General features: G+C 39.9%; 1 protein-coding gene across 1 annotated transcript in view; it reads right to left on the bottom strand.

The window, feature by feature from the left end:
• The window catches only part of LOC103738192, a 127,694-nt gene that overhangs the window by 12,345 nt on the left and 103,564 nt on the right, over positions 1 to 11,785 (bottom strand). The window contains 4 exon segments of the mRNA XM_029565883.1: positions 550 to 736; positions 2,591 to 2,633; positions 4,368 to 4,405; positions 4,407 to 4,532. Of these exon segments, the coding sequence (XP_029421743.1) occupies positions 550 to 736; positions 2,591 to 2,633; positions 4,368 to 4,405; positions 4,407 to 4,532 (394 nt within the window).

Raw genomic sequence — 11,785 nt, 5'->3', positions numbered from 1 at the left:
TAGTTCTAATGCAATGTCATTTGAATAGAAATGACTCAGTTAATCTTCACCACAGTCCTATATAGTAGACTGCTGCTATTTCCATTTTATGAGCAAGGAAAGTAAGTTATAGGAAGTTAAACAAATTTCCCATGAAAAACAGACTGCTGATGTTCTTTGTTCTCTTCACTTGTCCAAACTAGGGTTACCACCAGAAGATGATGATATTTCTACCTGAGAAAGTGACTAATGTCACATCTGAATATCTCTAATGGCTGAATGAATGAGAAGCTTATGTTTTAACTTCTAGACAGCAAATGTGAGGGGTCAAGTCTTCCTGGCTGTTTTGACCTCAGCTACATCTCCTACTTTATCACTTACTAGCCATCATGGGGTATAGACTTTGTTGCTTATTTTCATACTGTAAATTAGAACAGTAATAGTTTCTCTTCTGTGGAGGTTTGAATTAGTAAAACATACAGCACAGGGCCTGGCAAATGCTCATTAACACTAAGGTGCCCATAATATTATTGTTATTACAATGATTTCAAGTGAGAGTTGGTTCCTTACCTGAAGCCTGGGTGGAACAAATGCTATTGTAGAAATATAAGCAGCCATGCTTCAGAATGCAGTAGTGTTGGACCCACATGTCTGTGCTTCTTTCCAGCTTATGTAGAAGGCCGAGACATTCTGGACTTTTGATAGCCAGAGGTGGAAGGCTACTGTTGTGCAGTGTAACATCTTCCCAGACATGGTTCTGCAGGTATAGCACAAGGACATCTGACTTTGACCTATACAGCCAGTGACACAGATATCAAGTCTATTTGACTCTAAGGAGTCTGGCACCCTAAATGGTTCTATTGCTAATATAATTTCACTGCTTGAGTTACATCCAGAAAACTCAAATTTATTCACTGCCTGTAGAAAACTCTTCACCCTTTTCAAGTCCGCATATACCCCATTTCTCTTTGGTTTCTATTGTATTCTGAAGGAATCAAAAGAATATCAGTGAAAGAACAAGAGATTTGATATAGAAAGGAAATGGAAATAGGCACCTCTGCAAAGAGTTTTTAATGTCCGTTTGTTAGTGCCTGCCTGATCTGCTATTTGACACATCACAGGGATTGTCCTCCTAGGCCCATTCCTGGTACAGTTCACCATGACTAATACCAGCCCCTGGTTCACGCTTTTCTTTATCTGAACCCCCCTCAAGCAAAGCAACACGCTAAATGCCCCAGGCCAGCTCAAGCCTTAGGCTCTCACGGTCACGGGTCACTGATGTGGAAGGCTGATGATAAATGGAGATCCTCTAACCTGGAGGGCAGCCTCTCAGTCCACAGGCCTGGGAAACAGGCACTTTCTGAGAACTCTGACCTAAGGCTGGGCACACAGTGCTTCATCTCTTCATCGACACAGCCAGCTTGTGCTTGCCAGCTTCTCTTCTTTGTTTGGTTTTATTTTTGCCCTTTAGTTTTAACAAGGTTGTGTAAGAGATTTCAGAACGGGGAGCTTCGGAGCGTGCTGTATTCTCTGCTGTGAAGTGGGTGCCTGTTGAGAGTTTAGCTGTTCTTTTTTTGCTACAGACACTCTGAATGCATTAGCAGAACAGATACCTTTTAAAAATATATCGATTCATTAGGATGATGCATTGGAGCGATAGATGAGTGCATTGAGTGTTTTGTTCCAGGTAAAATGAAAGACAAACCCTGTTGTCATCACGTGGTGATGCTTGTGATTGTTCTGAAAGGACAGTTACAAGGCAAGGTACATTCGAACTCCAAAAATCTGAATTTTTCCTGAAGTATAAAAGTCAAAACATGTGGAGAAGATAATAAATGTATGCCATTTTGTGAAGGAATAAGCACATTTAAAGGAAATCTTTAACCTTATTACAGATCATAGCCATAGCATAAAACGGAGCATTGAAGTAGTTTTCCCTTAACTTGTTACTCCACGAGCTCAGAAAGATGGCTTCTCAGTGCCTGAGGGCCTGCAGTGGTGGCTTGCCTGCTGTTAGGAAGTCACTAACAATCTGTAGATTGAAGTAAAAATATATTGCTCCAGAGTTAGGGATCATGGATATACAAGAATAATGAAAGTTGGCTTAATGTGTCTACAAAACAAAGATGAACACAAGAAACTGTTTATCTGAATACAACACACTCATTTTCTAACAAGCTGCTAAGACAACAGCAGTGTCCCAAGACATCCCTGTGATCTTATACAGTGAATAGAAAACAGCAGCATTAGTTGTCATCATGGGGGAACTCCACAAGCTGCTAAGACAACAGCAGTGTCCCAAGACATCCCTGTGATCTTATACTGGAGAGTGAATAGAAAACAGCAGCATTAGTTGTCATCATGGGGGAACTCATGGATGGCTCTGTGTGAAACACAAACTCCACCCCAGTTTGTGATTCCCTCCTGAAAATGAAAAGAACAGCAGGATTGAAAGCGACCCTATAGGATCTAAGCAAAACTCTTGTTGACTTAAAATCCTCTCCCAGCATTTAGAACAGAACTAAGATGTTCCACAGTGGGCTGGATAACTGAACTTGCTCCTTTCCCCCTCTGAAAAGAAATGCAATGATAAGTATCAATGAACTCTTACCTGGCGGATAGGATGGGATGCTTTATTCATTGCCTCAAGCCACCTGAAAGACAATAAATGAGAGTGGCCATCCACCGGGATCTGTGTATAGAGGAGCTTGCTCTTGCTGAATCTGGCCTTCATGTCCTAAGGCTCAGATGTATTTCACTGCTCTAAGTTCTTGGGTGAAGGTAATACATTCTTCCAAATTTGAGGTTAGTTTGTGGCAATATCTATTTGGCATATCTAAAGCAATTCAATGGTATTCCCCCTCCCACCTCTATTATCATTTAATCAATGCTTAAGAGAAAGCTCACTCACTGTTTTCCAAGGAATGGAATTTATTATTGACAGCAGTGGAGGTAACAATTGCTATATTAACTATCAAGCACTGGCTACTAAAATATGAAGACTGGTAAGTGAACACTGCCTCATGTCCTTTCTTGAGTGTCCTTGGATAAGTGGCTATTGTTAGTTTGCCATTGGTGTCCTGTCTTGAGGACTCCTTAGCCTGACATCAGCATATCCACCCCACCCCCAAGCTGCCAATCCTTTTCAATTTTCTTTTAAATTCCACAGCTTCCAATCAAACCATACTGCTTGTTGTTCTCCCTGAAGCTAAGTTTATTTTCCCTGCCCTCTTGCATTCCATTTCTTTTTTGTATGTATAAATTTTCCATAAATAACTCCCTCATTCTCACATTCACAAGCCCTCTCTCTCTATTCTCAATTCCTATACCATATGTCTTCTCCGATAACACTTCTCAACTTTTATTTTGTATTCAAAATATTAGATTAAATGCTTCATCATTTGAGTTCAGAGTCTGTGTTTTGTTTTATTTATTTTGAGGCTGGTGTTGGCAAGGGTTGGCTCTTCATCATACTAACAATCCACACAGACCTTAAAACAGTGCCTTGATCATGTTAGATATCCAATAAATATTGTGCATCTATTGAAATAGAATCAAGTTGCTCTCATATGTCCCTGTTTATTCTTTAGAGCAGTACTTATTTGCATGCATACCATTTTACAAATAGGGAAAGCATTTTGTTGCCCAAGCTATATCAAAGCTTATACTCCCTAAGATTGGAGCTGGGTCAAAGGTATGCATTAAAACTAGACACTGTGGACTTGGTACCATGTTGCCATCAACTCTCTATTCTTCACTGTACTCTACCCTGCAGTTAGCTTAGGAGCTCTTCACGGTTTTCAGTTGACTCACTGAAATAGCCTGTGATTTCCATTCCCCCCAGAGAGACACATCAGTATGTGTTTAGTGGTGAGAGCTCATAGGTTACCATCTTTGAATATGTAAACACCATCCCTTTTTGTGGGTTATATGCTTATAAAATGTCAACAGTCACTTCCTCTCAAACCACCACCGCTGTTTTTACATACGTTTAGCTCATCTAACTTAATGTATTGTTCCATATAATGTTATGTTACTTTTATGCCAAAACTATTCATATATTTACTTTAAAATTTATAAATCTGGTTATTTCTAAGAATATGGGATATAAATAGCTAGATGTGAACTAGGGTAGTATTGAACTTTATTAAAAACATAAAATATGGAGATCTGAAGTAGTAATGCTAGCAGAATATGCTATATTCTCTGAAAATTCTATAAAAATGAAGGAGTAATGAAGTTTTAAACTTCTTGTATTTTATAAAACCTATACTATAAATTTGTTGTTCTTTATCTTATTTCTAATTCCAAGAACCTGCAAACCTACTACTTATGAAGCATTCCCCTACAGAAAGTAAAACCAAAAAGGCAAAAGGTTAATGAATTACCTTTTCATTTCTTGGTCTGAAGTTGCACAGAGGAAAAAAAATTCTATTTCCAGCTCGAGACACAAAATTAAACACAAATGGTTTTCCCCTGCCACTATCAATATCAACTTGTGTACCTTCTAATTTTATCACCTCTAAAGTTGGCCATTTTCCTTCATCCTGTAACTGATAAGAAAAATGTTTAGTTAAGGGAGAAAATGAGAAAATAAAAAAGACTATGATGGTTATTCTAAATTGATTGTGTTTCCTTCTAAAATAAAAATAAAGTCAGAAATATTCTGTAGATCACATTTTTCATTTTTTTTGTAATTCACCATACTCTAAACTTTTCATCTGTGATATTTTCCCAAATCCTTTTGAAGAACCTTTATTAATACCGGCTTTATTTATAGCAATTCAAGGGGATTATTATAAATACCCATTTTCCATCACAAAAAGAACATCAAAAGAAATGGCATCACAGAATATACTTGGTAGGGACATGATAGTGACATGATATCTCTAGACAGTACCTACACTGTATGAACTCTATGCTTCTTGTGTGTCGGAACCTCTTCTAAATTCTTTACATCACCTGGTTGACTTATCTTGACAAATGCTCATAAAATATTTACTTCTATTTCCATTTATATTTATATATAGATACATATAAATATATACATGTATTTATTTGTTTTTGTTTATTACTTTTATTTTATGTGTATGAATATATTGCCTACATGTATGGGAGTGCACTTGTGCAGTGCTGAAGAAGTCAGAAGAGGGCTTCAGATTCCTGGAACTGGAGTTAAGAACAGTTCATAGCCACCATGTGGGTGCTGGGAATTGAACCTGGGTCCTCTGCAAGAGCAGTCAGTGCTCTTAACTGCTGAGCCATCTCTCCAGCCCCTATTTATTTATTTTTTTGACAGGGTCTCCCTAATCCTAGCCACCTGGAGGTCATTATATGGACAAGATTGGCCTTGGGTCTCACAGACATCTGCCTGCTTCTGCCTTCTGAGGGAGGGTTGGGATTAAAAGCACATGCCACCACACCCAGTGTAAGAATGTTTTTCTTTAAAGGACAGTACATTAATATACCATGGTATTCATGTAAAATGATTTTATAGGTTGTTTTACTTTCATTTATTTATAATTATTTTACAAAGTGTCCTCTTCATTGTTTATAAGTGTTTGTAAAACATCTGTACTGAGATATAATTCATATATCATGAAGTCAGTCATGATACATTCACATTTCATTGATTTTTAGTAAATATATGGAGTCAGGCACCACTATGGTAGTCTTGTTTTAGAATGTTTCCATTAACCCCGACATTTCATTTGAGCAGATTTGCAATCAGCTGCTGCGGTCTCCAGCATCCAAGGCAATCAGACATCTGTTTTGTGTCCTCACCTATTTGCTATTGCTGGGGATTTATGAGAAGAACCATACAATTTGTGGTCTTTTTACTTAGTGTATCGTTCGTAAACTTCTAAATTATAACAGTGATTAGTAGTTCATTCTCTTCTTAAGGCTGAATACAATTCTACTGTACGAGGTGTTACATTTTGTTTCACTATGAACAAGTTGACTGACATTTGTTTCTGGCTTGGGGGCTATCTTAAATAACACTGCTATGGACACTTGTGCTCATGTCTTTGGCACATGCTTTCATTTTTCCTTGGTAGGAAACTAAGTGTGAAATTTCTGCGGCATATGGTAAATTTATTTTCAACTTTGGAAGAAACTGCCAAATTATTTGCCAAGTGACTATCACTCTACATTCCCACCAGCGTGCTGTGAATTTTCCAGGTTTTCCACTTACCCTTATCAATACTGGTTTGTTGTAGCTGTTCTAGAGGATATATGAAGGTAATTATTGTAGTTTTTCATTTGCATTTTTGAATTGGCAGATGATAAGGACGTTGTCTAATGTGATTTTTAGCCCCTGAAATGCCCAAGTGGTGAGATTCTCTGGTGAAATTCTTTCAGATATTTATTCTATGATGGGAAGAAGGATTTATTTTCATTTTTTCTAGTATCTTGGGATGAAAACTTGCTAATGTAATACAGACTAGTCTGGAAAGTACTATGTAGCCCAGACTGGCTTTCAACTTGCAGTTCTCCTGAGACAGCCACCAAAGGGTAGATGTTATAGGCAATGCACCACTGAATTTTGAACTTTTAATTTCTAATGAACTCCTTCAAGATGATGATGTTAAACATGAACCACCTTTCCCCCCACAATACCTATGTTTGTGTGTTCATGTACATAGACGCATAGGCCAGAGATAGCCAACAACTGATAGGTGAACAGGTAGAAGGATACTATTCAACTAAACATAGTATCTCATACTTGCATGGCATCTTCATGGACTCTGTCTTTTTAATCTTTTCTCAGAGGAAGACTCTGAGATTCAATGATATGTTGCAGTCAGATGAGACAGAAATAGAACTTAAGCCCTGGTCTTCTAGTAGTGTTTTCCCACGTTGCCAAATATCTGGCTTCTTGGATCACTGGGATTTGGGAGATTACCAGTTTTCAGAATCAATTATTGATGCTTGTGGTATTTAACATTTGAGAGATATGGTGTCTTGTGATACTAATAGCTTTGCTGGAATACAAACAGAGATCTAGAATTTTTTATCCATTTTAGTAACTGTCAGGAAAATAGAGCGTTGTACAGCAATTGTAAATGACCAATAAGATGGTTTTAGAAGTTAGAAGAATATATTTTCATTTCCTTTAAGAAGGGTGAAGATTTTGCATTGCTACATGGAGTGGCTACTTATTTTTCCAGGAGCATCTTAAATGATGAAATGAAAAAGAAACTAGAAATAAAGCGTGGAGATTTTATTCCAATGAAAAGTGACAGATGTGTTCATTTGTTGAGTGTGAACACTCACTGTGTCTGTTTTCTATAGACCCATTGTACAGAAAAGATGATGCTGTTTAATCACTCTGGGACTTCCAGGGTCCTACCACATCCTTTGCTATAGGAGAATTCAAAGGAGCTCACTCACAGCACATGATACAACCAAGAATAGTGCCTAAAGTCACTTAGGAACCTCTTCCCCATTTGTTCAAGTTGCCATTGTGCGAGAAGAGCAGAATCAGTGATGACTGGATTTAAAGTGGGAGCCATTGCCTCTCACATGCTGTCTGTGATGGTGGAGACACCATCTTTTCTAATCTCAGCTGCTACCTCATTCCCCTGCTTATGAGCCTCCCTGGTAGCGGATGCTGTGAAATTTAGGGCACAGAACATGTGCAGCAGGTGTGGCTTCTCCCCCAGCTGTGTTTCCTCTGTCATTCTTTCTCTCAGTCCTTTCTTCTGAGTTTCATTGGGTAAGCACTTTTAAAGCCCTCTCTGGATGAGATCCAGAGGTTGGAAAGAGCCTCCATTTAGTGTAATCCTGGTGCTGCTTGCGCTGTGGTACCACACTCCAATCAAGTGTTTTATAGAGATAAAGGACAATTAGAATCCAGCTTCTGTTACTGTCATGCCTTAAAAACAAACTACTACTTCATTAAGCAAACTCCAATCCCTTAGTTTGCAGTGATCATTAATAGGCCCTGTTTGATTCCTTCTCTATGGTTCTGCCGGAAGTCCTTCGTATGTCCATGCTGGAAACAATGTAGATTAAGTCTGCTTTCTCCAGAATTTATATTCTCCTTTCCAGTCACAGAAGTCCTCTGGCTCTGCTTTCGATTCCTAAGCCAGTTCACAGACTCAGCTGCTGCCTGTGTGCAGCATTGATTAAAATAGCATGGATGCCGAGGGGATTTAACAAGTAACGCTAGTGTGTCCAGAAGCTGTAATGAGAAGAACTGAACTTGGGCTGTGTATTCCAGATGACCTTAGATGATGTTGGTATTGTCTATCGTGGAAATATTATTTCTTCAGAATTAATTCCAAAAGTCAGACTGCTCAGAAAACGAAAATAGAAAACAGTAATGACAAAAACCCAACCTAGAGTGAATCCACTTAGAAAACTGTTTTTATAGAGAAAAAGACAAGAACATTTGTGCCTTGGTGCAAGCTGGGCTCCCACTAAAATAAACTACCTACAGATGCATTGGAATTACTTGCTTTGGCCAAAGTTTGAGTTTGGAAGTGCTAAGAGTGTTTTGTTGTTGCTAGGTCTCACACTCTGAGAAAAGGAAAAAGCCTGGGACACCGAGCCTATGTTTTATTTTATCTGAGCTACAACTCTGAAAATCCACAGACCTTTAGGAGGGCAAGGAAAGGTATCTTTAATCATGAGAAAAAGGTAATTCTTAGCGAGGGAGACAGAGCCAAGACAAATTTAGATGGGAAGAAAACATTTCCTAAAGTAAAACAGCACATGAAAGGGTGAATGAAACACAGCTGAGAAGCTATATTTACAACTTGAAGGCTGAAACAAAATTGAGGAGTGTCCATCAGAGCCTTATTAATGATGCCAAGAGCCCTTTATCTCTAGGTGGCAGTTTAGCGCATCCTCTCCCTGTCAGCAAATGGAACCATGACTCCTTTGAGCTATGGGAGGATGGCCTGTGTCCATGTCACAGTAGGTAGGATCAGGCGAGCAGCAAAGCCTGAATGGGTGAGAAAGAAGGAGCTGAAGATGGTTTTCACTGTAGTGCCCTTTGCCATCTGTGTCTTGTGAATAAACAGAAGTCTTGACTCCTTGACCCTCTGGGGACCACAACTCCCTTACTACATAAGATTTATTTATTGTTTATTTATTTATTTATTTATGTTTTCTCCCCCCCTCAGGCAAGCAAGACATGATGAAAATGAACAGAAAAACAAAGTTAAATGAAGATGAACATCAGACACTTGCTCCTGAGTACTAATGGTTTCCAGTTAAAGCTTTGTGCTTTTGATATTTTCTTTTGAGTTTGATCAATACGAGAGGAAGACAAGTTCACTGCCCCCAAGTTTGCAGCAACCCTCTTTTTCCAAACAAGAGTACATCAATAAGGCATTTTCCTTGCTTTTATGAAAATTCCTGGCTATAAATGTGACATCAATAGAGGTAACTGGCTGCAAACTCAGAATTTTGTGCATATTTTCTCTGTTTTCCTGGAGTGGGAATCAGATTTTTTTGGAGTGATAAATACACACTGGCTGCACCATGATGTTTCCTGGCACCAGGGAGATGCCAGGTTCCAGGAAACACTGGGAACTCTTGTAGCTAAAGGAGTTTGTCTTCACTGGACCAGCCCTGATGTTGTGCCCAGACAAATAGGTTTCTTCTGGAATGTTGGGCAAGGGGAGGGGTGCCAACATATTGGAATTGAGGTTACCCAAGCTCTGGAGCTTTTGAGAGAAATCTCTGGCCTCAATTGAATGGCTCATTTGTCACCATTCACCATTTTCCTTGGCTGCTAAACTATCCCTTAGAGTATAATCATTACTGGGCAACACTTGGGTCACAACAAAAAGACTGTGACAAGCTGGGAATGGTACATACGCCCACAGTCCAAGCACTCAGGACACTGAGACAAGGTTGCTATGAGTTTGAGGCCACTCTGGGCTACAAAGAGTAGCAGCCCCCCCCCCGAGTTGTATAGCAAGACCCCATATTAATATACTCCACCAATACAAAAGAAAGGGCCATGAAGTAGTGAAACTGAATTGAACAATTAGAAATTTATGGGTATGCTGAAGACATTTGCATCTTAAGCTCTTCAGTGAGATTCTGATCTTAAGAGCTTCCATCTAAACTGGTGAACAGTAGTACCCACTTATCCACAGAGGGCACATTCTAAGACCTCCAGTGGATGCCTGAAGCATGCAGTGCTGAACCCTGAAGGCAGATGTTTTTTCTACACACCCTCCAATGTTGCCACATAATCCATCCTCCCAGGCTTAGTGCCCCAACACTCTTGCATCACTATTCCTTACTTTATGGCCATAATTGACTAAAGAAATGAACACAAGAACTATGATACTGTGACAGGTGATCTGATGATTGAAATGGCTACTAAGTGACTAATAGTGGGTGATGTATAAAACAAGGACATATTGCACAAAGAATGATTTACATCCCCAGTGGGATGAAGCTAGGTGGGTTAGGTATCATATTTCTCAGAAAGGCATGTAATATAACATGAATTATTTAGTTCTGGGATTTTTCCATTCAGGGTTTTTGAAACACAGTTGACCGCAGGTAACTGAAACACTGGAACCTCAGAAAGGGGGACTGTAAGAGGGAACTATTATGCTATTCTGTGTTGTGACTATGCTGACATCGTGATCACCTGAATGAATAGCCTAACTCTTACATTTAGTATTTAAGAGTGGGGCTGAACTCAAAGGACATTCATTCCCCTAGACATCTCTTGGATCTATCTGTCTGTCTCCTAGACCTGTGCTGATAGAACTGTCTTGCTGGAACTGTCCCTGGAATTGTGTCCCGAGGGTGGCCCCACCCATAATTTTATTTTATTATTAAAATATTTTAGTCACGACTCCTAGCCTCAGGCCTCTTGTGGTAAGTCAGTAGCGCAGCTCTCCATGCCTGGACTCCCCAAGCCACATTCACCCTTCCATCTCCCCCGCTGTTTGCTACTCCTAGTGTGCAACCTGTGCCATTCCTAGTCTTGGGGCCCCAGACACCTGGGGAACCAATACTGCTTCCTGATCCTTCTCACCCAGACCAACTTAGTGCCTTTCTTGGGCCCCAGGAGCACGGCTTCTGGACCTGGCCCCACCCTCACCGCTCTCTACTTCCCTGGTCCTGAAACACCTGCCAGCCTCTTTCTGGGGCTGACAACCTCTTTCTGGGGCTCCGAGGCTTACCTTTCCTCTCCCTCATCCTTTGCATCCAGAACAACCCAGCTACTCAATCCACTCCCTGGGAAATCTTGGGGCTTCTTCCCACCCCATCTGCCTTTGCATCCGTGCGTGGTGGCGCGGCCACTGCCAGGGTCTCAGGTCAGTCCAACACCCAAGTTCCTGAGGCCAAAATCTTTCTTAGAGGATTCCAGACCTAAGGAGAAAGTCTGAAAACTTCTGACCCACATTGGAATTGGGCCACCGCGGAACTCCTGAAGACAAAATCAATCCGGCCACAACAATATAAAATCAAAAGAGAGAACCAGAAGCTTAGACAAACCAGCTCTTCATACCCAACAAGTAAATCACAAAGACACATAAAGTTTAAAAAAAGAAGCAGAACTAAACTTGAAGACCCAAGTATCACACGAGTCAGAAACTACAAAAGAAATTCACATGTCAAAATCACAGAGAAAAAATAATAACATGAAAAACCAAAATAACATATCCCCACCAAATACCAGTAATCCTCTAGAGGAGCACAATGAGAACCCCCTAGAGACAATGCAAGACATGGAACTCAAAAGAACAATGATGAGTGTCATAAAAGAATTCAGTGAATTTAAAGAACACACAAACAAGGTAATCATAGAGCTGAAGGAAGA

Source organism: Nannospalax galili, unplaced genomic scaffold (assembly GCF_000622305.1).
Source record: "Nannospalax galili isolate Female #2095 unplaced genomic scaffold, S.galili_v1.0 scaffold578, whole genome shotgun sequence".
Lineage (NCBI taxonomy): Eukaryota > Metazoa > Chordata > Mammalia > Rodentia > Spalacidae > Nannospalax > Nannospalax galili.
The sequence above is the reverse complement of the archived record's forward strand: the minus strand, read 5'-3'. Positions and strand labels throughout refer to the sequence as shown.